We start from the raw sequence: 27,909 nt of genomic DNA on the forward strand, positions 1-27,909 counted from the left end.
AACAGCATGTTTTTATTGCTTTTTAGATTTTCCATGTCTCTAGTTAAAGAATTAAAGTTACTCTGTGGTGCCTGGAAAAGTCCTGTATTTAACACTTCATTAGAAATACAAAATCTTAATTTTATACTGATTCAGAATTTGACTTAGGGATCTTTTCAAAGTAAACTACTTTTATGATTTCTTTGATTTTTTTTTTTTAATTTTGAAATGTTAAAACACTTTTCAGTGTTTTAATGCTTTTAGAATTTATTATTGTTTGATTACTGTTTCACGCAACAGGAAATTCACTGCAATTTTTTTAACTAACATAAATTCAATTTGTGATACTGACATGGACTTTTACCTCTAGAAGGAAAAAATCCTGAAATCATAGAGGTTTTTTTTATGATTGTATACTATGATATAAGGAGCCTATTGTAACTCAATAGAATTTTATGTTTTCAGTTGAACTCAAATGTTTGTCAGGCTCCTAATTTTGATAAGAGAATTTCAAAAAACTATGGTCTTTGATTACCTGCATGTATAAAAAAATAAATGTACAAACGTGAAAACTGATACTATGATTTTGGTGAATATGTTGTGATCTCTGAACTTTGGTCTGTCAAGTAATTTTTTAGGACATATACCTTTTCAGGAAGTAGTTTTCAGAGATTATCCTGAAATTTAACAGGAAAATTTTTGTAGACATCTTTGGATACTGTAAAATAAATAATAGTTAAATTAATTACTTTTCATTTCTAGTTGGAAGCCTGCTGAGGCTGATTCATTGCTCCAGGCTGAGGGTCAGAAGGTGCTTCTATGTCTATTGTCTCATCCTTCGTTGAATATAAAAACCGAAGCCTATCACTGCTGTTTGGAAGTCGTTAAGGTTAGAACTAATGCTTAATGCTCTTGGTGTTGGGCTAAATAATGCGTATTGTATGATTTCCTGATTAAAAGCATTTTTAATGCACATACTGTTTACTGTGTTATATGCTGGGAAATCTGTAAGTCCTTTTATGTAGTCATTGTTTTTAAACCTTAATTATTTGTTGTTGGGTTTTTTGGGGGGTGGTGGGTGGTTTTGTTTTGATTTTGTTTTATATGGGTATTTTGTCACTGCCTTACTTTTCTATAAAGATAGCCCAAGGCGTAAGAAGTGTGAACTTCCTAAAAATATGACTCTGCTCTATATTAAGAATGGCAACATCATATTCATCAGGTCATTTTAGGTATTCGGTAATATTGGCTTACTAAATAAAAATCACTTTTCTATTTTGATGTAAGACTGTCGTAATTCTTATTTTCTATAATGGACATCAGCTAAACTTATTGTGCTTATAGTACAATTCGCTAGTGTACAAAGATTTTGGAGCTATTCTTTCACAAAAAAAAGAAAAACCCTACTGAATGACACATCTTTTTGTGAAATTTTTACCTGTCTGTTTTAGGTTAGCTTACTTTATATGTTGTTTGATATTACTTTAAAGTTTGTCATATTTATTTCACTATTTTTTAAAATAAAACCAAAATTATTTTGTATTTCTTAGTGACGTGTAGCAACAGGAATTTTCAATCAGTGATGTATAAAGATGGTGGTTTTTTTCCAGGGCCGTAATGTTTAGTTTTCAGAACTGTAGTTTTCCAAACTGCATAGAGAAAGCCTTTCACTGGATGATAACTTTAGCATTCGATAAAACAAGATGTAGTAGTGGAGACTATCTTGAATTTTAAAACTAACCAACTTAATTTTTACTGAAGGACTGTTTAGGTATTCATAATATTGCAAAGCCTGTGTCTTCAGTCTGCCACGGAGTACATTTTCTTCTTCATCCAAAAGTTTTATATGAAATCTGTACATTTGGCCTTCAGGAAGATAAGAACGAGGTACTGTGTTTAGTAGCTGTATTTATAAGTTAATGTGCATGCAAAGTAGGTGTTGATATTCTCCATGGTGGTCTGAGGCTTACTTGAAGTTTTTACTATGTACGTTTTCTTATATATAGAAAAGGCGTGCAAACAGTGAAGTTGTAGTAAATGACAAGATTTTTTTAATGATGAATTCAGAGACAAAATAATGTTCTAAGCATAGGATGCTATTAAATGTAATAAAGACCAGTGAAAAGTAAAATAAGCAATGTTTTTTAATCTTTTCCTGTAATATATTCAGCCCTAATAAGAAGTGCATGTCATGAAATAGTATGTATGATGGAAAACATGAAGTCTTAAGTCTTTGTAAAGGTGGGATGACCGCTGAAATGTGTGCATTGGTTGAGGAGCAAAAAGACATTGTATAGAAGTGTGTTATAGTATTATCGAATAGGACCAAATTTCCATTGGGTTCATTTATATGCACGAACGCTTAACATATATCCACTATTTCCTAGCTTACATATAAAGCTAAGTAGGGAGATCTGAGGGAGGGAAAAATCACTTAGGTAGTTTGTAACTACTTTGTAGCTGGTCTATAAGATCTTATAGTCAGAAGGGAAAAAACATTGACTAACAAATTTTCTTTATTTATTTTTTTCAGCTTGTTTCCTGAAAAGAGATTTTTTTTTTTAACACAGTACAGTGCACAATTCCATTTAGAAGTGATTTTTTAGATGTTAGCATTTTAAAAGGACAAGTAAAATATCTTTGATAATGTGCTGTGTATTTGTACATAATTTATCTTTTCCACAGAAAGCATTTATTTTGTTTGACTACTCCCTTGGATGCCTTATGAAAAAGACTGCTAGTTTTCTCTCTTAGTGATTGGTCAAGCATAACAAATAGACTTCAACTGATACTGAATTTCAAAAGATCATTGAGACATAGAACGCATGTTTACGAAATTATCTCATTTCATTCTCTTTACCTTATAATGCATTCCTATTATTCTTCTAACAAAATATGTAATGAAGATCATATCCAAGCTTTTTTTTTTTTTTAATTATTTCTTGGATGTATATCTGCTACTTAAGTTTTCATAAAGCATCAGTTTAATCTTTCAGGAATGTGACAATGAGAAGAAATTGAGAAGAACCTTGAATTCCAAGGTTGGGCTTAAGATTTGCCATGTGATTTTTACAAATCTGGTCCCTTAAAGACAGGCTAGAATGATATTCTTAGAGGCTGTTCTTGTTGCCTTGGGTGAGAGGATTTTTAGTTCTGGCATAAAATGCAGGGTTTTAGCTGAAAAAGGCAGGTATTTTTACACTATGTAAGGAAGAGTGAATTCTGAGAAGCTGTTTTTTTTCCCCTCTGTTCCCATTGTAGTAATAAATTAGCAAGTAAATACTTTACTATTGCATATAGTATACATTACATATGGTATACAGGATACATTAATAGAGTATAAGTGTTGTATCTTATGCCTTTTTTTCCTTTTTGATAAAGAGCTTCAGATGAATTCATGTACAATTTGAAATATTTGGTAACCTTCTTAGTTTGACTATTTGCCTCAAGGAAATGAAATGACCATGTAACAGGCTTTAAGTCTCCTTTCTTCCTGTATCTTCAGAAGTGTATCGTAAAGACTGAGAATGAAACACCCCGGAAATGTTGGGTCAGGAAAGAAAAGAAACAGAATTTGTTTTTCCTGCAGGGTAAAGGGACCAATAGGTGTATAAGTTGAAGTAATGATTTATTTTATTTCAGAGAGGACAAACTAGAGTTCTAAGGGGAAAAGATTATTAAAATTAGGTGCTATTTAAGCAGAACTATTTGTGTTTTCCCTGAGAAGTTTTTCTAACAACTTAATGTTTAGTGTGACTGACAATTTAAATTCTGCAGTGACAATATTTTGTCTACAGACAAAATTGCTCTTTGAGATGTTTTTGTATAACTTTTCCAATTATACCATTGACAAACTGACACATCTGTAGTTGCATTAGTTTCTTTTTTTTGTTATTGAGCAGGTGAACTCTACAGCCAAGGCCATTCTGATGCATCTGTTGCAGGGACGATTAGTAATGGCAGTATTGACTTGGAACAAGTTTATTGAGGCCCTCTATCCCATCATTCCTGTTTTGCAGGTACTTCTAAGTGCTTTCATCTGAATTTGATGTATGAAATCATGTAAACAGCAATACTGTCATGTTAAACAACAAACAGAATACTCACCTAAGTAGCAGGTGGAAAATAGATTAACAGTAATATACCTACACACTTGTTTTGTCAGATGTCTAATGGAGATATGTTTTATAGGAGTCCTAATGCCAGTCAAAGTTACTCCTTTGAATTTGTAGACAAATTGTAGCCTGGTGTTACTAGAATGTGAAACTTTAAAATGTTGTAGTACCAATCAGCAAGTATTGGTCGGGACTTAAATGGTTTGAAGATATGAGTGGATAATCCAAATGTAGATTAAAACACTGCATTCTTTGCAAAATTAGTTAATAATTATTAGAATGTCCCCCATATCTTAAACTTGAAAGTTGTAACTCCTCTGTGATGATTATATAGTGTTCTGGTCAAGTACACACTCAGTAAATCGCAATAGGTGTAAGCTGTATTTTCTGTATATTTTGATGTTTGGTCTTTTGTTAGTTTGTTTCCACTATTATAGAAGTATCAACAGTCAGTATTATCCTTAGACCTTAGTCTTCATATCTGTGATAATGTGCAAATTTGCTTTTTGTTGTCTTTATTCTTGGCTTGATCTAATGGGAACTTTTCCTTTCTTAATCTGATTTGCAGCCTAATTGCTCCATCCAAATTCTTTATTGTTTTTTCTTTACTCCTAGAAATTTCCCTTCTATGATCTGCCCATAGTCATCCAGATTAGATATTTTACTGTACCCATCTGATGTCTGTTATTCCTGATGTCTCTTTTTTTGCCTTATTTCTGTCTTTTATTTAACTTATTTAACTTTATTTAACTTTATTTTAACTTATTTTAACTTGGCTAATACATCCACGTATACTTTTTGTCTTTTTTTTTTCTTTCCAAAATTACTACTCTTGATAATTATACCATGGCTGTATATTCATTTGTTGCCTGCACCTCAGTATTACCATAAGTTGGAAAAACTGCTTATTACTAAAGCCTTTGCATAAATGGGGAGAAGTTGCAAATAAGATGGGCCACAAAATAGAAGGCTCAGACAGAAAAATATGCAGAGGAAGTACACTGAGAACTTGAAAGTGGTGGCATAAAGGTTACTTCAGGGCTTTCTCACCCAGTCATGTGAGCTTTTCTGTGTTACCTATATACATATCTTGAATTGATATTCAAGATTAAATATGTAGGGGTTTAATATAAGATGTAGGCTAAACATATGAGAGAGAGTTTATCCCTGCTCTCATTTTCCTCTATTTTATAGCCTGTAGTGGCTACGTACAAACAGAGCATACAGGAGGCCTATATTTACCTCATGCATATAAAACGCCTTGTACTGTTTCAATGTTTGCAGTATCATTACTTGACATAACTGATTCTGGTTTCTCTTGGTTGTGTGAAAATGCTTTGACTAAATATCTGAAAATAGATAGGTTTTAATGTTTTGAAGTCGTTTTCTTGTAGGAACTGAATTTTATTTATTGAAATGGAAACTGACCTTACAGAGCAGCGTCATGTTAACAGATTGAAGGGTAAAGCTTCAGGTCAAAATACCTCTGGGCCGTGTAAAAATCTTTATTTTGATTTGTATACAGGATCATTTATTAATTTTTAAAATTGTTTTTCCGGAGGAATATTAGTCTGCAGAAACTAAATGTTTTCTTAAAAGTTATTGCTTTTTTTTGGGGGGGGGGGGTGTCTCTCCTTTCCCACCCTCCCTAAGCCCCTAAAAGGGGAATTACCTTGTCTAATTTGCTAAGTTAGTCAGCAGATTTTTTTTAATTTTGGAAATTTTTGTTTGTTGGTTCTTTGGTTTAGGGTTATGCTGACACAAAAGATTCACTAGGAAACTGTATCCTCAATTTGAGTGCAACAACCTCTGACAAAGGAGAGGGTATTCTCCCTAGAACTACTAGACTACGGGCTGCTCTGCGTCTTCTTTTCTCAAAGAAGCAATTGTAAGTAATCCCCTGCAGTTTTTCAACATGTTTTCTAATGTTGATGACAAAAATGTCTACTCTATAAAAACCCAATTGATTATTATGGAATGTGTTGATTTGAAAGGTAGATTAATCAGTATTGAGTTGAGTGAGTACTTCCCCCACATGCTGTATTAATTTTATAAACTAACGAATTTTTAACTATACAGCTAAAGTTTTCCATTATGAGGACTTTATATATTTATTTTAATTATCTACTCCTTTAGGGTTCGTTCTACGGCACTTAAACATTTAACTTTCCATCTTTTGAATGAAGAAGAGGCAAACCTGAAACGTCCGCATCTGCATGGTAGTGTGCTTTCCAACGTTTCAAACTTATTTGTTATAGAAAGAGCTATCGAGCTAAAATTGGATGATAAAACAGAGTCGATATTTAAGGTAAGTGAACTCTGTCTAAATGTCGTGTCATTGATCAGCTCTTCCAGCTGCCCAGTCACTGAAGTTATCACTTTTCGAAGGTTGTAATATTTCATACAAATTGTCTTTCTTCATAAAAAGAAATCCATTGATATATTCTTTCCATGTGAACTTAAACAGTAGTTTTTATGCTACCATATGCAAAAAATAAGGAAAGAATTACTTCTTTCTTTTGGGTTTGTTTTTTTTTCCTTTCTGCAGACAAGTTAACAGCAAGACTTAATTTAAATTGAGTACAAAGAGCACAGGCCTGCTCTGTTTACAACAATTTCATTGTGCATGGGTAGAGTCTGATTTTTCTCACATAGAGCTTTTTTTCCTCCACAAAATCAATTTTTACTGAAACGGGCACAAATAATTTTTAGTATGAAATAGTCTAAAACAGATTGCAAATTTATGTGTTTTCTTAATATTGCTGCTTTTGCAAAGTGAAAAACAAATCACAAGTATTTCACCTATGTGAGAACTTGTATCTCTTTTGTTTTTCTTTTTTACCATGTTCCCTCCATTCTCATTCCTTCTTTACCTTCAACGCTTTGAGATTAACAGTATGTTAAACAAATGCTATGATGCTTGCCCTCTGAAAAAAAAGAATGAAATGATTCTGACCACTCATTGTATGCTTGATTTATACTCTTCCTCTACATCCTTCAAAAAGTTAGGGCCTGAAATTTGTATGGATGTGTAGTATTACTTAAATTTATCTAACCCATTAAAAAGTCAGTCCCCTTCACAGACTTAGAAGTATATTCTAGCATTTCTGTGTAGTGTTGAGCTTTCTATAGTCCTGCATAAATTAAGCATTATTTGTTAGAAATCTGCTTGTGTTGTGCACTAGAGACAAATGTTGTCTTATATTCCACAGGCATTATTAGAGACTTGTTGCAAAAAGATTATAACCTAATCCTTTCTCATTATGTGCATGTGGAATCTAATCAAATACGTTCTAATAAGGAATTTGGATTTATTTTTTTTTATTTTCTACTGTCTGTTAGGAAATTTGGCTGGTTACTTTGTTTCATAATAGAGTACTGGATGTAAATCTAACATAGTTTTACTTTTAGGGAGAAACTGTTGAAAAGCTGCATGACATCTTGACTTCTGAAGCTGTTGACCTAGTTTTACGGAAGTCTGCAGCTGAGCAGCTAGTTATCATTTTAGAAGGTAAAATTCTCCAGAAAATTTGTGTTCATGTGCTGATCACTGTGAGAGCTTGAAGTTTTGCTAGGTTTTCTGTATATTTATACTAAGGGTACTCTTTGTAATTGTATTATGGGACCAGAATTTTAACACTATTGTGGATAATCTACCAATGCAAATAAAAACAGTAGTTATTTGTTGTTGTTGCTCTCAAGAATAAGAAACGGTGGTCTTAATATTTAAAAAAAAAAAAGCTCCCTTGGGTAATAGAGGAGTAAGCCAAAGAGCTTTTTTCTGCTTTTCCTTTTTAATGTTTTTCAATTTGTTGATCTGTCTCAGAACTAATGGTGCTTCAAATTCTTTGCTATTGCTAACTCAGATACTTAGTCTTGAGAGAGGGAGGTGATGATCAATATTAAATATATATTTGGTGGTGGTGTTTCTTAATTAGGAAGGTTAATTCTTCTTACACAGGCTAGCTAAAGGGATTTTATACTTAGTGAAGAATTTCTTCTATCATTCTGAACCTCTTCCTGCATTTTGAGTTAGCCTAAGTAGTAAGTGCAGTTGAAGTGGATTGAAATGTCATTTGTGTGAATGAGGATTCAGTAAACTCAAGCTAAGCTTCCATGATTATACTCTTTCAATATCAAGAGACAGACTTTGGGTGGCATTTCATCCAATATGTTTGCGGGGAAAGTGTTCCTCCTTTTACTCTCTATGATCACTCACTTACATCATAACTCTGCATCACAGGTGTTTTTTTTATACTTGCGTTGCTTACATGGAGAAAAATATGAATTCTGGTAAAGATGTGATCGAATTAAGATGCAAGTAAGCAATCTTGCATAGAGCATTATTCGACTTAGTGCACAGTCATAACTGTAGAGTTTCAAACATGGATGTTTGTACTCTACCTACTCAAACTCTGATTTAAATATGTTTTCTTCAAAACCAAATTCAAAATTTTCTTCAAACTCAAATCCTAATGATAGAACATAAGTTTTTCACCCTGGGAAGGTGATGTCTTAGATAATATTAAAATTAATGTTTTTTTGTGTCAGAAAAAAATGATCACAAAAATGAGGAAATTACAGAATGGTAAGGGTTGCAAGGGACCTCTGGAGATCATCTAGTCCAACCCCCCTGCTAAAGTAGGTTCACCTACAGCAGGTTGCACAGGATTGTGTCTAGGTGGGTTTTGAATATCGCCAGAGAGAGAGACTGCACAACCTCTCTGGGGAGCCTGGTCCAGTGCTCTGTCACCCTCAAAGTAAATAAGTTTTTCCTCTTGTTCAGATGGAACTTCCTGTGTTCCAGTTTGTGCCTGTTGCCCCTTGTCCTGTTGATGCACACCACTGAAAAAAGTCTGGCCCCATCCTCTTGACACCCACCCATTAGATATGAATAAGCATTGATGAGACCCCCTCTCAACCTTCTCTTCTCCAGGCTAAACTGACCCAGGTCTATCAGGCTTTCCTCATAAAAGAGATGCTCCTGTCCCTTGATCATCTTTGCAGCCCTTCACTGGACTCTCTCCAGTAGTTCCTTGTCCTTCTTGAACTGGGGAGCCCAGAACTGGACACAGTACTCCAGATGTGGCCTCACTAGGGCAGAGTAGAGGGGAAGAATGACTTCCCTCAACCAGCTGACCACATACTCTTTAATGCATTGCAGGATACCATGGGCCACCTTGGCCACAAAAGCACATTGCTGGCTCATGGTCATCCTGTTGTCCACCAGGACTCCCAGGTCCTTCCCTGCAGAGCTGCTTTCCAACAGGTCAACCCCGAACCTATGCTGATGCATGGGGTTATTCCTCCCTAGGTGCAGAACCCTACACTTGCCCTTGTTGAAATTCATTAGGTTCCTCTCTGCCCAACTCTCCAGCCTGTCCAGGTCTCGCTGAATGGCAGCACAGCCTTCTGATATTTCAGACCCTCCTCCCAGTTTTATGTCAACAGCAAACTTGCTGAGGGTACACTCTGTCCCCTTATCCAGGTTGTTGATGAATATGTTGAACAAGACTGGACCCATTACTGACCCCTGGGGAACACCGCTAGCTACCAGCCTCCAACTAGACTCCACACCCTCATCACAACCCTCTGAGCTCCGCCATTCAGTCAGTTCTCAATCCACATCGCTGTCCACTCATCTAACCCACACTTCCTAAGCTTACCTGGGAAGATGTTATGGGATACAGTGTGAAAGGCTTGCTAAAGTCGAGGTAGACAACATCCACTGCTCTCCCCTCATCTCCCCAGCTAGTCATTCCATCATAGAAGGCTATCAGATTGGTCAAGCGTGATTTCCCCTTGGTGAATTCATGTTGGCCACTCTCGATAGCCGCCTTTTCCTCCACATGCCTAGAGATGACATCCAGAATGAACTGTTCCATCACCTTTCCAGGGATGGAGTTCACAATAACACCTGACAGCTCCCTCAAAACTCGTGGGTGCGTCCCATCAGGGCCCAGGGATTTGTGGATGTCACGTTTGCCTAAATGTTCTCTAACCCAATCCTCCTCAACCAAGGGAAATTCTTCCTTTCTCCAAGACTTCTCTTACCCCCTAGATTCCTGAGGGCCAGCTTTGGCAGTAAAGACTGAAGCAAAGAAGGCATTCGGTAACTCCGTCTTCTCTGCATCTTCTGTCAACAGGGCACCCACCTCATTCAGCAGTGGACCTGCATTTTCCCTAGTCTTCCTTTTGCTACTGATGTACTTGAAGAAGCCGTTCTTGTTGTCCTTTACATCCCTTGCCAGATTTAATTCCAAGTGGTCCTTAGCCTTCCTCATTTCATCCCTGCATACTCTTGACAACCTTCCTATATTCCTCCCAAGCGGCCAGTCCTTTTTTCCACATTCTGTAAACTTCCTTCTTCTGTTTAAGTTTTTCCAGAAGCTCCTTGCTCACCCATGCAGGTCTCCTGCCTCCTTTGCTTGATTTCTTGCTCCTAGTGATGCACTGATGTTGAGCTTGGAGGAAGTGGTGCTTGAATATTAACCATCTCTCTCGGAGCCCCCTACTTTCTAGAGCCCTAACCCATAGGATTCCTCCAAGTAGGTCTTTGAAGAGGCCAAAGTCATCTCTCCTGAAGTCCAGGGTTGTAATCTTACTTATTGCCCAATGTCTACTTTGTCTCATAAAATATATTTAGTTTTGGCTGCCAAAGTTCTCGGATGTCAAAAGATAATATGAAACATAGCATAGGAAGAAATTGTAAAGGAAAAAATGTAGCTTTATCAGGACAAATTTCATATGAAGGATCACTTTATAATTATGTAAAAAAACCCCAACCAACCCAAATGACATAGCTTTTGGTTTTTGTTGAATATTCTTAAACCAGATGCTTTGAAGGATGAAATCAGTGGAAAATACTCTCATGGTGACTGAGTATTTGCAAATACTGGTTTTAGGTCTATATTAAGCGGTTGAAGACTTTGTAAATATTACAAGTTAAATCCTCGTTTGATTGAATTGAATTGCACTGGGGGTCACTGTAATTGTGGAACATAACGTTCTTATGGGAAATTACGTAAGATATTTAATAGTCTACTGTTCAAGAGGCTACTGTAGTCAGATAACAAGGCTTGTGGAGGCTTACCTTGGGAGAGCTAGCTGTACTTGTTCTCTTGATTGGCAATTTTGGAAAGTTGTTCTCAACATCAAGGGTTTGTGATCTTGCAGAACAAAACTTAATATTAAATTGGTGCAGATCCAGTGATTCTTAATATCTTTCATTTTTCATACAGATACCAAAATGCACGGCATTGTGAAAAAGTTGGGTGTGATAGAAAAGATTTTGGCTTACCTTAATGAATGTATACATGTGGATGGCAAGGTAAAACTCTTGTCACAAGTTCTTCTTCAAGCATTGAACAGCATGATAGCAGTAGAATTCACCTTTTTTCTGCACTTATAACACTAATCTTTGTGCATTAATTCTGCACAAAATACAAATGTTTAGTAACAATGGTAATTGCAATAAGTATTTTGTTTATTATATTTTTGATAATGCAAAGACTCTTGTAATGAAAGAAGATTGGTTTGCCTGCTTATGAGAATAGTTAGCCAAAGAACTAGTTATGTTTGGTGTGGCTCAGAAATACACCAGAACTTACCTGAAGGTTTCTCAGGAGAGACCAAAAAAAAAATTTTTAATGACCATAAAAAAAACCCAAAAGTGTTGTATATCATAGTCTCAGAACTTAAGTCCTAAACCAAATTATAATTAAAAATGAGATGTTATTGTAAATTTCAGAAATATACCAGAACTTCCCTGAAGGTTTCTCGGGAGAGACCCAAAAAATAATTTTTAATGACCATAAAAAACCACCCCAAAAGTGTTGTATATCATAGTCTCAGAACTTAAGTCCTAAACCAAATTATAATTAAAAATGAGATGTTATTGTAAATGTGAATGTACATGTCAGATTGAGTTTCAGGTATAAGTAATTTTCTGACGAATAGAAGATCACCTCACTATGGAGGGTGTCAGGAGATAATATCACATTTAGAGTTGAGTGTATATTTGTTGTAGATGACCAAGCTTTGCATTTTTTGTAGCATGTCTAATCTGATGCTTGAATTTTTCTGAAATTCATCATTTGAAATCATTTTATGCAAGCTTATTTAGGCTATATGTTGCTCAGCATCACTTCACTGGATAAACTTTTTGCATATTTCTTAGTTTACTGGCATAGTATCGTTATTGCAGTCCAACAGTCCAAACCTTGAGTTATTATAAGAAACCGAAGAATTTTTATATAGTAATGACATCTTTCCCAAAAATGTACAAGAGGAAGGAACTGCTTGATACTTAGTGGAATTCCTCTTATTTGTCAAACTGATGAAAAGTACATTCTTTGTTAATGGTGATGTTTTTTTTACAGATTATCAGTATCTAAGATTATTTTATCCTTGCGGCGTTAAGGAATGTCTAGTCCAGTTTATGTTAGCTTGAATATGACTGCTTTTGTAATCCACTGAAACCTAATTGGAGAAATTGGAATATTGGGTTCTTCAGGTTTTTTTTACTGTGGTTTTTTTTAATGTCAGTTTTTTATTATTTTACCTTTTTTAGAGATACAGAGTAATGCAACTATTGTTTTGTTTTGGATAGTGAGTAGATGATAGCGTAACTACTTTATAATACAGAAGTATAAGTATGGGAAATATATTGCCCTAAGCAGATCCTTCGTAGCCAGGTAAGACTCTAGGATAAGCTTTAGAATAATGTTTCCAGCCCTTTTTATAAACTTCAATTGAATCCAGGAAGGCAACAACTCTCTAGGGGCTGTGACACCTTTCTTTTGCAGATATGGCTTGTGAAATGTAGGGTCTTTATACTAAACAAGATGTTCAAACTTTACATGATGAAAGTTGCAGAGTATTTTAGAGGAGAAATCTAAAATTGCATGTTGAACAATGAATGATTTAGATCAAGTCAGCAGGAGAGCGTAAGCCAACAGCTGTATATGAAATTCCACTTATTCAAGTGCTAGCATTCAGAAACTTGTTTGCCAGGTCTGTGTTGGCAGAAGTTTTGGATCCCAAATACTCTGCTGTGTAAAATAACTAGAAAGTTTCCTCTGCAAAATAACTAAGCAGTCTTACTTCTGTCTCTTGAACACAACCAGTAGATGTCCCATCCTTAGCTCCCCCAAACTCCGACAGTTCAAACTACTTCCCAAGAAAATGAGCTATCCACCAGAATAGTGAATAAATGAAGTAGGAGCACTGCTTACCTCTGTTTGATAGAGCTTAGTCTAAACACAAAGCAGTGCTAGTTTCATTAGGTGAAAGGCAGACCATGTAGGTTTGATTAAATAAGTCATTAGGACACTATCCAGAGGGAATATAGCCCAGATTCTGGTTCTCCCCTCAAATGATTTTTTTACTTTATCATAAAATCAATGGAAAAGAAAAACAAACAGAACCAAAAAACCTTGCATGTTCTTAGAAAAGTGGCTACCAGGAAAAGGATAAAGGACATAGTAGATGGAAAAAGCACCGTTTAAATAAGGCTTTATATACAGCTGTGCAAAAGACTCTTTGCGTACTAAATAAGCAGGGCTTTTGTTTATGCAGTATTAAACTAAACTATATTTGGTGATGCAGTTTACAAAGTAAAATTTAAAGGCAGAACAAGCAAAGTAATGGTGCTGTGACAGATGTACTGTCTTCTCACTCTTAGGAGCAGTGGCTTTGGTCGTATTTTTTGCCATTCACTGATACTTTAACTTTTAGCAAGCTGCTTTCCCTTCTTAGGTTTCCTGATCTGAAAGGCTGGGATCCAGAAAATGAATATGATACCATAAGCTATTTGCATTTTTTTAAAAATTAGTAAGCTTCTATGGTTGTAAATATTTGGATGTTTTTTTGGAAATCCTTCAGCTCATATACTTAACCTTTGCTTCCAAAAGACATATTTTATAATTTTGTTGTGACATCAGAGACCAATAAAATGACCATCAATTACTAATAAAATAGAACCAGAAGTGAATAAATATTTTCTAATGAATATGCAGTTAGTGTCTCGGTGAAATGTGCTTGTCTAAGAAAGTTCTAGGTTCTTCTAGTATAAATGATGAAATGCAGCACTTCACAGCATAACAGTTTGTATTAAGCAACTCATAATAGATTATCCCGATTATCATCTATATTTTTTTTCTTTATTCCTGCAGCTTATGGAATCCATAGTGTTACCATGTCTAACACTGTTACGCAAACTTGTATATGCTGATCCAGTTGTTCGTCTGTCCCTAGCACAGCAATCATCTTTACTGCTGTTGCTCTTCAGAGGTAAAGTTTCTATTTTTACTTTAATACATGCATGGAAAGAAAATGTGTGAAATGTAGTTAGGTGTTTAACCAAATGCCTTCTTAAGAACCTTGGATCACTTCAGAGTCTCTAATATTTAAAAGATAAATCATTGTGTGCTAGTGTTACCCATGTTGTGGTATCTGTTGAAGATGTTAGCAAAATGACTGTGGAAATCAGTAATTTTTAACCAGGGGTCCTTCTGTGCACTGTTAAATGTCAGTGTTTTCCTAACACATTTTTAAATATTTTTATTTTATTCAGTTTCCCTCATATTCCAAGATGATCATGCTGTTTTAACTGAAACGACAGTATTGCTTTGTCTTCTGTTGTTTGATGAAGTAGCAAGAACAGAAACGTGGTATGGAAAAACAGTTATTTAATGGCATGTTCTCCAGTCAAAATTTAAGGTTTTAATGAAAATAAGTTTATATGTACCCAAACAAATTATGGCCCAAACTTTTATATATCCAAAATTGCATATTTGTAGGCCAAACAAATTGTTTCAATATTTGGATTGCATGCTGTATAGGTCCACATGGCATAATTTTGCAGTATAAATACTTTGTACATCAGTGTTAACTTTAAGTTTACTTTAATTTTCAAAAAACCCTGATTGGAAACTATACAAATCAAATACTTACCTATAGGCGTGGTTTTTAAAACGTAGTTAGAATTACCCTGTTTACTTTGGCTTCTAAGTGTACCAGTTTTCCTTAAAACAACAGACCTCACCTTATGATATTTATTATTTGAAATTTGGATATACTTCAGAAAAAATATGTTTTTAGAATTCACACACATGAAATATACTCAAAAGAATTATAATTCATATTTTTTCTTTAAGAGAAAAAAGGAAACAAGCATGTGATTTGGTATGTTATCTTTTATTTCATTTTAATATGCAGTAGATCTGCAACAAGTATTCTGTAAGTGTGTGGGCTAAGAGCTATCTTTATGGTGCATAATCACGAAGAAACATTTATTAATAAGAATTATTCATTAGTGGGTTACTAAAGAGCTAGCTAAAAATACAGCTATTTCTGAATAATAAAGTGATAAGTTGTAGCATTAGTAGAGAATCAAAACTTAAAATAGGGAGTAATAGCTGTAACTTAATTTCTTGCAGGGCTGATGGCGTAACCATTAATGATACTGGCGTACCTGCCTTCAGTTTACCTGTTGCTGTTGTTAGAAGGTATGTCTGGGTGGTTTGGTTTTGGCTTGGTGATTTTTGTTGGTTTTTTGTTTGGTTGTGTTGTTGTTGGGTTTTGGTTTTGGTTTTTTTTTTTTAACAGTTAACTTTGCTTCTTTTCATTTGCTGTCCTTCCTAAAGTATGGAGGTAGGAGAATTAAGGGAAACATTTGGTGTTAAATCTAACGTTCTCTGCATTTTTAAACATGGAGGTTTTTTTTCCAAGTCTTTGTTCTCGGAAAAAGAGTTTCAAAAACTTTATTTGCAAATGTAAAAACTTGCTCTTGGTCTAGTAGAGCATTTAGTTAAAAAAAACCAAACCCAAACAACCAACCAAAACCAAACACTCTTAAATTTTTTTTTTTTTTTTTTTTTTTTTTTAGGTATCATCTCCCAGTCAGGATCACTGCTCATCATGTAGTTAGCCCCAATACTGTTGTGGTGCCATTATCTTCTGAGTACTTGACTATGAAACCTGTGTCAGATATGCTTAAGATGGCTTGGAATCTGTCGTGGTACCATGGGATTGAAAACCTATTGCAACTGATAAATTATGAGAAGGAAGCAGAAATGTGAGCCATTTTATCTTGATTTTAAATCACAATGTATTTCAATTACATTAGTGTTCCATTAAGTTTAAATAGGTTTTCAACTTCAAACAGCAGTTCAAGTTTTTACTGGTTTGACAATGCTGTCTTTTTAATCGTAATGGATCATATCCCAAGAGGCTGTAGATATGTTGTCACAGCTAATGTTTTACCTAAATGGCATTTATACATGAACTTGATCCAACTTTTTATTGATGGTCAGACTCATTTAAAACAGTTTTAAATGGGCTCTGTGGCTGTTTTTCTTGCAGTCATTGTGGGTATTTTTAGGGAGCTGTCTTTTTTCCCACCCTTTATAGTTGCATGACTTACTTATTCTTTTCTCTTTCTTTCCTTGGGGATTTAAATTTCAAATAATTATTCTTTTTAATGGTAATACTAAGAGTTATGGTAGATAATGAAGAAAATGCCCTTTACATCCTTTGGTTAGCTCTTGATTAAGCATCATTTTTCTTTTTGAGACTATTTTGTATACAAAACTCAACATCTTTGTGTTTTACTAGGACTGAAATGCTTGTATCTGTAGCTCTGTCCATCTTGACACTTTTTCAGTTTTTGCTTGTGTCCTTTAAGGGGTCTTAGAAGTTTTATTAGTAAATAGTGTGGTGCTGAGCCATTTGAAACTTTGCAGTTGTTAATTTGATTAAATCATTTTCATTTTAAGCTCCCTCATGCAAAAACAAATCAATCTCTTAAGAAGAAGATACGAAAATATTATAGTCCCAGTGGGCAACATTTACAATAGTGTGGAGGAAGAGTTCCTTGCAAACAATGTGAATAGCACCCTTCAAGTAACTTTGAGAGGTGCCATTTTTCCAAAGAAACCAAACAACTCAGGATTTAAATGGGGTGGGGTTGTTTGTTATTGTTGTTGGGGTTTTATTTTTTTTTTTGAGGAGGCAGGGAGGGGGAAGGAGGAGAAACAAGTAGCTAACAAAAATAATTTTTTAAGGCAATATATGTTTTGTCTTCTCATTTGAACCAGGAAGTGAGGAGTCAACACTCACTGAAATAGTTTGTAAAGATGATGGCTGTTAATCATTTTTCTCTTATCCCTTTTCAGATTTTTAGATTCACTAAAGCTATCCGCAGAAGACATTCTTATACTCAAAATAACTCACATAAACTATGGACTGCAGGATTGTCTTAATTCAATCATTCAAGCAGTGTCCCACAGGGATGTTAGGGCTGCTCTCACTAGGCTTAGTTTTTACATTCTAAATGACAGACTTGCATTAAAATGCAGTTCTGGGTCTTGTGGAACCACTTTGAAGAGCTTTGTTTGGCAAAAAGCAATAAACAGGTAAGCATACTGACTATGGAAACCCATTAAAGATTATGATGCTTAAATTGTAAATGTCTTAGTTTCTGTATTTTCAAATTTATGTAATTGATTGTCCGTGCTCCTCTGATTCTTATATATATATAAGTTGTTCCCTGTGTCTGCTGGAGGACAACACAGCAGGGCATAAGCAATCCAGGGGGTTCTTGGAGAGCATCAGTGACAAATTCGTGATATAGGTGACAGTAGCCAGTAGGTAGAGGTGCTCTACTGGACCTCATGCTCATAAACAAGCAAGGGCTCATTAGGCATGTGAATGCCTAAGTCACCTTTGGCTGTAGTGACCATGAGGTGGTAGAGTTCAGGATCCTGAGAGGAGGGAGGAGGGCAAAAAATAAGATCACAGCGCTGGATTTCAGGGGAGCAAACTTTGACTCCTTCAAAGATCTTATTGTTAGTGTCTGATGACATCAGGCTCTGGAGGGAAGAAAGGCCTGAGAAAGCTGGTTAATACTCAGTGATTGCTGTCTCTAAGCTCAAGAGCGGTCCATGCCATTGAACAAGAAGTCAGGCAAAAATGTCAAGAAGCCTGCATGGATGAACAAGTAGCTTCTGGCAAAATTCAAACATAAAAAGGAAGTCTACAGAGGGTGGAAGTAGGAACAGGTAACTTGGGAAGAATACAGAGACATTGCGTGACCATGCAGAGCTGCAATTATGCAAGCTGAAAGCCCACCTGGAATTGAATCTGGTGAGGGACGTCAAAGGTGACAAGAAGGGCTTCTTTAAGTACATAGGTGACAAAAGGAAGGCTGGGGGAAAAGTGAGCTTGCTGCTGAATGGGGCAGGGGCCCCAGTGACACAGGACATGGAAAAGACTGAGGTCCTGCATGCCTTCTTCATCTCAGTCTTTAGTAGCAAGACCAGCCTTCAGGAATCCCAGATCCCAGAGACGAGGGAGAAAGTTTGGAGCAAGGAGGACATATCATGGAAGAGGATCAGGTTAGGGAATACATAAGCAAACTGGACATACATAAGTCCATGGGCCCTGATGGGATGCACCCATGAGCTTATCCTGGCTGATGTAATTTTATGTCCACTTTGATTGGTCAAGGTGGTCGGGAGAGGTGCCTGAGAATGGGAGGAAACCAAATGTCGCTCTTACCTTCAAGAAGTGCAGGAAGGAGGACCCAGGGAACTACAGGCCAGTCAGCCTCACCTCAATCCCTGGGAAGGTGATAGAGCAGCCAATCCTGGAAACCATTTCCAAACACACGAATGACAGGAAGGTCATCAGGAGTAGTCTGCATGGATTCACCAAGGGGAAGTCGTGCTTGACCAGCCTGTTGATACTCTTCTACGATTAAATGACTGGCTTGGTAGATGGGGGTAGAGCAGTGGATGTGGTGTACTCTGGCTTCAGGAAGCCTTTTTGACACTGTTTCTCATAAGATCCTTGTATGAGGTATGGGCTGGATGAGTAGACAGATGGTAAAGTGGCTGAATGGCCAGGCCCAGATGGTGGTAATCCAGTTGGAAGGCGGTAACTAGCAATATGCCCCAAGGATCAATATTGGGTCCAATCCTGTTCATCATCTTCATTAATAATTGGGATCATGGGGCAGAATGGACCCTCAGAAATTGTGCTAATGTTACTAAACTGCGAGGAGTGGCTCATATGCCAGAGAGTTGTGCTGCCATCCAGAGGGACGTCAACAAACTGAAGAAGTCAGCTGACAGAAACCGCATGAAGTTCAACAAGGAGAAGTGCAAAGTACTGCACCTGGGGAGGAACAACCCTAGGCACCAGTATATGCTGGGGTTCACCAAACTGGAAAGTAGCTTTCCAGAAAAGGACCTGGGGATCCTGGTGGACACCAAGCTGAACAGGAGCCAGCAATGTGCCTTTGCAGCAAAGAAGTCTAATAGTATCCTGGACTGCATTAGGAGGAGTCCTGCCAGCAGGACAAGGCAGGTGATCCTTCCCCTCCACTCAGTACTGCTGAGGCCACACCTGGAGTGCTGTGTCCAGTTCTGGGCTCCCTGTGACAAGGGTGACATGGTGACATGGACATACTGGAGAGAGTCCAGCAAAGCACCGCTAAGATGATGAAAGACTTGAGCATCTTTCCTATGAGGAAAGGCTGAGAGAGGTGGGACTGGTTAGTCTGGAGAAGAGAAGGCTCAGGGGGTGGATCTTATCAATGTGTGCAAGTTCCTGAAGAGAGGGTATGAAGAAGATGAAGCCAGGCGCTTTCCAGTGGTGCCCAGTGACAGGACCAGAGACAGTTGACACACACTGAAACACAGGAGGTTCTCCCTAGACATCAAGAAACACTTGATTGTGAAGGCGACTGAGCGCTGGCATGGGTTGCCACAGGAGGTTGTGGCGTCTTCATCCTCAGAGATATTCGAAAGCCGCCTGAACATGGTCCTGAGTAACTGACTCGAGGTGTCCCTGCATGAGCAGGGGGGTTGGACCAGGGGACCTCCAGAGGTGTCTTCCAACCTCAATGATTGTGTGATTCTGTAATTTACATACACAAAACTGGCAAAAAATAACAATCCTGCATTTAAAATAACGATTATTTAAAATTCATAGGTAGGCTTTACTGTTATTATTAATTGCTAGTATTTAATAGCTAATTACCTTTTTCCTTTCCTGTCTGTGGCCCTGTTCAGATTTTTCTACCTTTTACTATATGCAATTCCATACTTACCATGTGTAAATACACTTTTTAATGTATATAACAATTTTATATTGTAACCATACACAATAAATGTGTAATAGTATAATAATTTAATATAGACAATATTTCATATAAAAGTATTGAAATATATGCAATTTAATAGATATGATCTATAACATCATTAATATAATTCCATTTTTGCTATATGTATTTGCAGGTGACTTCAGTCCTGTTAGACTAAGATCTTAAACTCTCTTTTAATGTGCTACAAGTGTGACAGTAAATATTTTTGTTTGCGTTACAGGTTTTTGCAAGTGCTTCCAGCTTCTGTGGAGGATGAGAAGCTTTTAGTAGATGTCTTAAGATTTTTAAACAAATTGCTTAAAGAGCAGAGATCAACTTTGGAGTCGGACCATCTAAAGTGGATCCTGAAATCATTGCTTAAAAATGTAAGAATATACCTAAGAAGTTAGCTGTAGACTGTAAGAAGTGATACAACTCTGAACTGGTTGGCTGTTTTGTTTCTGTTGAGTTCCTCAAGGAAAATGACTTCTCTAAACAAAAGCAGGAAATAGCAGATCTTGTGCTATTAATGTCTCCTACTTTGTGGTCAGTCCTATGGTTTTAGTGTTTGGGGAAGTTAACTCTGAACATGAGTATATTTCCTTCTTTCCTTTGCTTGTTATACAGATTTTTTTCTCTAAACTCAAATATTGTATTTGCCAAAAACAAACATCTGTGTTCCTTGCTCTGGTGTAGTTAATTATGGTAATATGGTTGGATAGAGCCATATAACTATAGTTAGCTATGCATAGCACTATGCAGAGCTCTATATGTACGTGTAACTATGTATACTTACATGATACGGTTAACTATGGAACTATACATATATATGTGTGTACATACATATAGAGCTGTATAACGTATGCTTAGCTACATAACTACGTATGTGTTATCCATGTAACTTAAAGGATGAGGTTCCATACAGGTGTGTTGGAACCTTCTATTTGGCAAAGAGATACAAATGAACTTTATCTGTCTTGCATTAAGAACAACAATTGAAAGTTAAGACAGAAATTTTTGCTTTCAGTGTGTTTGTCATTTCAGGTTTGATTTTAAATGTTTATAACATGTCCAGGTAAAATATTTTGATAAGCACAAGGAAGTTTTTATATGAGCATACAGTTCAGTTTCTGTAGTTAAAATGCATGTATAATATTGAAAGAATATAATTTTTTTTTCTTTTCGGTTTTTCTAGACTCTTGTGCTTTCTATTTGAGAGATTTGTTCTGTCCAGTACTGTTTATTTAAGATGTGTACAATTGGAAAGTATAAAAACAAAGAGGAAATGAACATCATAAAGCAGTATAAAACAACTTTTATTATATTTGTCAAAATAGAATAATTGAGTCTTACTGTATAAAAACAATAGTTACATGCCAAAGATAAGAGTGATGGCAGCAGTTTTAGAAGTCTGCAAAGTACTCTTCTTCACAAAACAAGGACATACTGCCCACATGCAAGATCTTTTATGGTCTTACAAGGGATATTGTATGTTAAGTACAGTCTGCATGCACTTGCATTCTTCCATTTTAAAATACAATCTAAACATTTAGGAAAAAAATGCTAGTAGACTTCATTTCAATTACTTACAGAATTCAGGTACTTGAATTTATATGGCTAACTGGGAATCCTATGGAATTTTGTAAGTAATATTCAGTCCATTCAATATATTAATAGAAAAATCTTTATATAAAATAATTTTAAGTCTTTCAAGCAACTGAGACATGCAAGATACACCTTGAACTAATATTTCTACTATGTCTTTTTCTGGTTTTGTGATCTATTTTTTTTATTGCAGTTTATTGCTGTGTATAACTGCGATTTTTCTTTCATGCTTCAAAATACACTGTATCATGGCTTAATGCCAGGAGATTTTAAAGGCCTTAACATTAGCTTCTTTTATGATGTTTAGTAGATTCAAATTATTGGTAATTATAGAAATTTTTTACAGTGCCTTTTACAGAAATACTTCTTAGTAGAATGATCATGGGATCTGTGATTTATAATGTGTGTGATTTGCAAGCTCTCAACAGAAAAATGGCTTTAGTGTGGGTATTAAAATAGGATTTAAACAATGCATTATGTGACTGTATTTTTATTCTTTTCTTTTAGAAGCCAAAATCCCTTTTGGGCCTCCTGGTGCGATCAGAATCCCAAGTGCGGGAAGAAATAGATGAAATGCAGACTGCTGTCAGGCAGCAACTGGATAAAGAACTCATTCGTCTTTTTAACACATTGTTATTTTGTTCCATGTCAGTGACTGACAGGTACAGTGTAAATGGACCTGCCTGTGTAATTCTGAGGGAGGATCATAATAATACCTACTGCTGCTGTATCTCGGTCAAAATTTCAGTAGAATTACATCATGACTCAATCATTTTATACTGTAAGAATGGAATATAGTCCTCTTGAAGTGAAAATCAGCATTAGATAGGCCTTTTCACAGTAAATGGGGAAATGAGCTGGAAAACTTGGAAGAGTATGTACTAGTGGTCACTTTTTCAGCAAACGATAATTAAAACTGATTGCAGGGAGAAGACAGGCTGTTTCTTTTTCACTGCTGGAAATTTGCACAAGCAAATGATAACTTGGTTGACTTCAGCATTTATTTATAGCAAAGTAAACCATTGAAATATTTGAAATATCAGCAATTGTTTATTTTCAACCTTTTTCTGTCAATCCAGCAAACCCAGAAATGAATTTCTATTAGTTTTTTTCCTTCTAGTTTCTGATACATCTTCCCACACTAAATCTCTCTGTCCAACTGTATTCTAAGAGATACTAAAATTGCAGCTTAACATAACATTTGTTTAAGTGCCACTACATATCTGTTTGTAAAGATAGTTTCAAAATGTTGCCTTCTTCATTCTCCCACAGTTATAAATTTTCTAAAAATTTTGACAGGTGGAAAAGGGAGAATTATAGAAATTCCTGTTAATTTATATCTTACCCTCCTTTATTTTCTATCTACCTGAATTCTAGATTGATGATATTTTGCAGGAAAGACTTTTAAACTTGTCCCTTGAACCAGACCAAACATAAGTGTAGCTACTAAGCTTTGCAGCTCTTCCTGTTGTTATCCATCGTCTTCAATCTCTCGCTCTTTATTTAACGTGCTCCTTAATAATCAGAGTTACATCTAATTTGTCCTATTTTGGTTAAGCAGCCGTGCTATAATCAGATGCAATATTATGCTTTCAGAACATGGATGAAGCTAGAAATGTCAAATTTAATTCCACGTTATTCTGTGCAGAGGGCAATAGTAACTAATTGAGATGCTGAGACTCATAGACTAACAGTAAGAAGAAGGAGGCATTGGCCTCTTGTAAAAGAATTCATTATAATTGTTTCATGTTGCCAGTTGATTATTTTTTTTTTTCTTTTTTACAATTAAACCAGAGAGGGCTTGGAACTTGCTGGCTCTTTCAGAACTGAGCTGGCTCTGAAGCTGCTGCAATGCTTAAGGCTAACAGATGCACCACATTTTTATGGACTTCCTTCTCTGGAGAGAACATTACGAGGAATGGTTCATGTTACTGCACTTCCAAACTGGAGTACCTACTCTGCTGCAGTTGAACCTGTCACAATTTGTAAGAAATATTTAGCAGGTCTTCTTGAGGTAAGTAGCTTATATTATAACTTAGCTTTTGGTTTGAATGCTTGTGAAGAGCTGTGTAACTAATGACACTATAATTTTTAGGAGGTACTTTTAGTGAATATCATCACTAGGAGTAGGTGTGGGAAAGATGCTTTTTTGTGCTAAGTAAATAGCAAAAATGTGGAGATTAGATTGAGTGATGTGTATCTATACTTATGATGATAGGTTGTATTGTGTGTGCCTTTGTCCCCTATTTAAGAGGTAATATAAAGTGGTTATACTTTAAGCAAGATGAAAAATAGATATCTGGGTGTTTTGGGTTTTTTTTGTTGTTGTTTGGTTTGTTTTTTTTAATAACTGAAACTCTTAAGAGAAAAAATCCAAGATATTCTCCCACAGGCAAAATCCATCTGTGAAAGGGGGCCTGGGGGAACAGGAACTTGTTACACACATTATTAATACCGAGAAAGCAGAAAAGAGGTAATTCAAGATGCTGCAGTTGTTGGGAAGCCGAAACTTCATTCTTGTTTTGAGTGTTCTTGTTTATTTGCTAAGTCCATGGGTGTGACAGGCAATTGTTTTTTGCTCCTAAAATTACATCTTTTGAAAACTCCAGTCATCTTAAAACTGTAGGAAAAGCATAGATCTGGCTTTCTGAATGTTTCACAAGTATTCAGTAAGGTAGGTACATTTAGAAGTTTTCTTTATAGTTTCAAATAAAATTTGTTGCATTGGTAGAGGCTTGAAAAAGTCTTAAAGTAGTTTTAATTTATTTTTGTTTCTGAATGATATGAATGGCAACCAGATAAGTGTCAGGAAAATTTCTATACAGATGATAGCCATATTTGTGATGAAAAAGTGAAATAGTCTTTTAGGGGGAAGTCTTAACCTGACAAGATTTCTTGAGTAGAAATAAATATTTTAGAGCAATTTGAGTAGATGAGTTCTGTGGTTTGAAATCTAGACTAAAAATGGCACCAAAGCTATAGATGTTGTCATGTGAAAGAAAGATTATTACTGGCCATAATCATAATAAAAGTTACGGAATGAAATCAACTGGTGATACATAAGCTCTATGAACAGAAGAATTATGCAGTTTTACACTGCCTAAATATGAAAGTAAATGTAGATTTCTTTTTTTTTTTGGGGGGGGGGCGGAGAAAGGGTGTTTGAAAGGTATTGCTGTAGAGTGGGACACTGCAAGAAAGAACAGCAGCAAAACTGGAGAGGTTTAAGTCGCCGTGCTTTGGGGAGAAAAATATGTCTAGAAGAGTAAGTCTTAAGATTATAACTTTTTATAAAATATTTTTGGGCCTGTTCTGTTGAAAGCAGCACGCTTTTTATTTTAACATGTATCGTTAGATATTTGATCAGAGACAGTTCTGATCCAGTGACCTTTATTTATGTTCATTAGAATTTGTATGGAAAGCTGATTAATTATTCCAGTTCAAATCACAATAAAAGATATAAATGGCCCTTTTTCTTGAACACAGAATTCTGAAAAGAAATTATATTTTTAATTCCAAACATAGCATAAAAAACTGGGTACAATAAATGGACTGTTTCCATCAAAAACAAACCGTCAGGTTTCTATTCAATATTGTGCTTATTATTAAGCTCCACTGCGTTCTTCATTTGAAGAAGTGAATAAAAAACATTGAACTTAAGAGACTTAACCGTATAGGAAACCATTGCATGACCAAATGACTCATAAATAAATACATTCTTAAGATTCAGCTAAAACTGTGTCATCTTTTCATGAGTTTAAGATACGATTTAGTAGCGTGTAGGACTGTTTGTACTCTACCTGGATGCTGTTTACAGTAAAGCTACCATGAACTTGTACTCCCATTCCTAGGTTATCTCGTCCTTTTATGTTGAATGGGGAGGAAATGCTATGTCCTTCATGGGAAAAGGTGTTACGAAAAGCACAGTTCTTTGCTTGCTTCACTTATCTCATGAAATGATGGCCCAAGCCAAGGATATGGTGAGTGTATTACAGTGGTCCTTATCTTGTCGTCTGGGGGGGCTCTGCACAGGTAGATTTTAACTGCTCAAGTTAAATGATGGATTTTCATATGGGGGGGGGAGAATGTCTTATAGTGCAGCAGATAGTAAAAATGAAAAAAAAAAAAATCAGGTAATCTGATTTGGTGTATAATGTTAGATAAATTAATAGAATAAAGTATAGTATACAAGACAGCTGAAGATCCAGTTCTAACCTTACTGAAAATGTTCTGCAACTAATTCTGTGGATTTAGAAAAAACTTTTATCAGAATAAAGTATTTTCATTTTATAAAAAATGAGAAATCAGGATTTTATGTAGGATGAATAAATTTAAGGATTTATAACAGCATTATTTTTTCACCCCTGTATAGATAACAGGCTTTTTACCATATGTTTACACATACATGAGTGTATTCTTTCAAGTGTGTGTATATATATGTATACATGAATTATTGTCTCACTTATAAAAGGAACTATCTACTTATTAGCAAATTTTTTATCTGTGCTTTGTGTCATGTGTGTATTTTGAGAGCTAAATTTTTGAGAGTTTAGAAAAAATGACCTTCATCCTGAAGCACTTAAAGCAAATTCAACAGTTTAGTGTAATCATTTCGGAGAATTAATATCCACTCTTGTTAATATCTGTGATAGCCACAAATTAATACCTTTCAATATGATCAAGTACATATGTAACTGGAAATAGCCGTATACCTGCTTCTCCAAATTCCAGATGTCTATTGCTTCAGTTCTGTACTCCTTCAAGATACGAAGTGCCAACAAAGTTTATTAAAATTGCAGGGGGACAAAGTATTAAGTACACTGCAGGAAGACTGCAACCTCCAAAGAATTAGATCATAAATGCGTGGATGAAGAAGTGGACTTTTTTTTTTTTAAATAGCAGTCTCTTAGAATAACGTGTATAGTAGCATAGTGATTGGTGGCCTTTTTTTTATGGTTGTAAATCATAACCTGTGTTTATAACAGTGTTACTGTCTAGACTATACTAATAATTTATAATCTCAGAGAAATTTTAAATCTTAGGTGTTACTTATCACGTGATTTAGTGTCAAATCTTATGGAAAGAGAAATACAAAATTAGCCTTCTTCCTCTGTTCAAGTATTATTATACAAGAGGTACACTGGATAACTATAATTTAAAAAAAAATAATTAATGCTAACTAAAAACTCAGTCTAATGCCTTGAAATTAAAACTAGTTAAAGCAAGTTATTTTTTGGTCATTAGCAGTATAATGAACCCGTATGGTTCTACATTATTAGAAGAACCACCTTGTTAAGGCAGACATAAGATCCTGTAGGTCATACTGATGGACAGGAGTTACTTATGGATGTTTGTTGGAGTACATGAGAAGTAGAGCATATACTTAGAGTGTAATAAAATTGCTGCAATGTTTTGCTTGTTTGATATGGTATCATTTCATTAGTCTTGCTTTGCTGACCTATGTTTTGCTTTTCATTTTGTATGTTTATGCCCTCCCTCCCCACATTCAAAGATTGTAAAATACTGTGCTTTTTCTAATTAATATTGTGTGTATTGAGAAGATCCATGCAAAATATGCTGCTCGAAATGAAACATCAGTCATCTATTGTGTGAAAACATACAGGACTGACGTGGTCAGAAGACATACATAAAATTTTAGGTATCCTGGTTTGTTATGAACTTAATGCATTGTTTGAGCAGTGCCATGGTTAAACAGAGCACTTTGCAGGTATGTTTTTTAAACCTGAAGAAGTGAATTTGCAAAGTCAAGTATGATTTCATGGAATCCAGCTAAGTAGTATGTGGTAGTCTGCGTGACTTTATTTAATCACATGGCAGGTGCATGAAGAAAAAGAACAAGTTATCAAAAAAATAATTGCATATTCTTATTTGGTAGTTTTCTACACATGTATATTGTAAGAGAGAAAGAATGCTAGTAATCAAAAAAAATAAAATATAATCAGTAAATTTTGAATGGAAGTAATTATCCCAGTATTTCAAATAAAATAATTAATCTCCCTTTAGCAGTGCTATCCTAATTCTATGAAGAAGACGATACCA

At 35.5% G+C, this 27,909-nt stretch overlaps 1 protein-coding gene across 1 annotated transcript in view; it reads left to right on the plus strand.

Moving 5' to 3' along the window:
• Positions 1-27,909, plus strand: part of RTTN (rotatin) — a 95,050-nt gene that overhangs the window by 25,657 nt on the left and 41,484 nt on the right. The window contains exons 14-29 of the mRNA XM_009889075.1: positions 742-868; positions 1,741-1,866; positions 3,882-3,998; positions 5,843-5,982; positions 6,231-6,406; positions 7,510-7,605; positions 11,336-11,424; positions 14,270-14,387; positions 14,671-14,776; positions 15,548-15,604; positions 15,985-16,173; positions 17,273-17,512; positions 20,486-20,630; positions 22,357-22,511; positions 23,644-23,863; positions 25,701-25,829. Coding sequence (XP_009887377.1) covers positions 742-868; positions 1,741-1,866; positions 3,882-3,998; positions 5,843-5,982; positions 6,231-6,406; positions 7,510-7,605; positions 11,336-11,424; positions 14,270-14,387; positions 14,671-14,776; positions 15,548-15,604; positions 15,985-16,173; positions 17,273-17,512; positions 20,486-20,630; positions 22,357-22,511; positions 23,644-23,863; positions 25,701-25,829 — 2,230 coding nt within the window. The remainder of the gene's footprint in view (positions 1-741; positions 869-1,740; positions 1,867-3,881; positions 3,999-5,842; positions 5,983-6,230; positions 6,407-7,509; positions 7,606-11,335; positions 11,425-14,269; positions 14,388-14,670; positions 14,777-15,547; positions 15,605-15,984; positions 16,174-17,272; positions 17,513-20,485; positions 20,631-22,356; positions 22,512-23,643; positions 23,864-25,700; positions 25,830-27,909) is intronic.

The sequence above is a fragment of the Charadrius vociferus genome, unplaced genomic scaffold, assembly GCF_000708025.1.
Source record: "Charadrius vociferus isolate BGI_N301 unplaced genomic scaffold, ASM70802v2 scaffold65, whole genome shotgun sequence".
NCBI lineage: Eukaryota > Metazoa > Chordata > Aves > Charadriiformes > Charadriidae > Charadrius > Charadrius vociferus.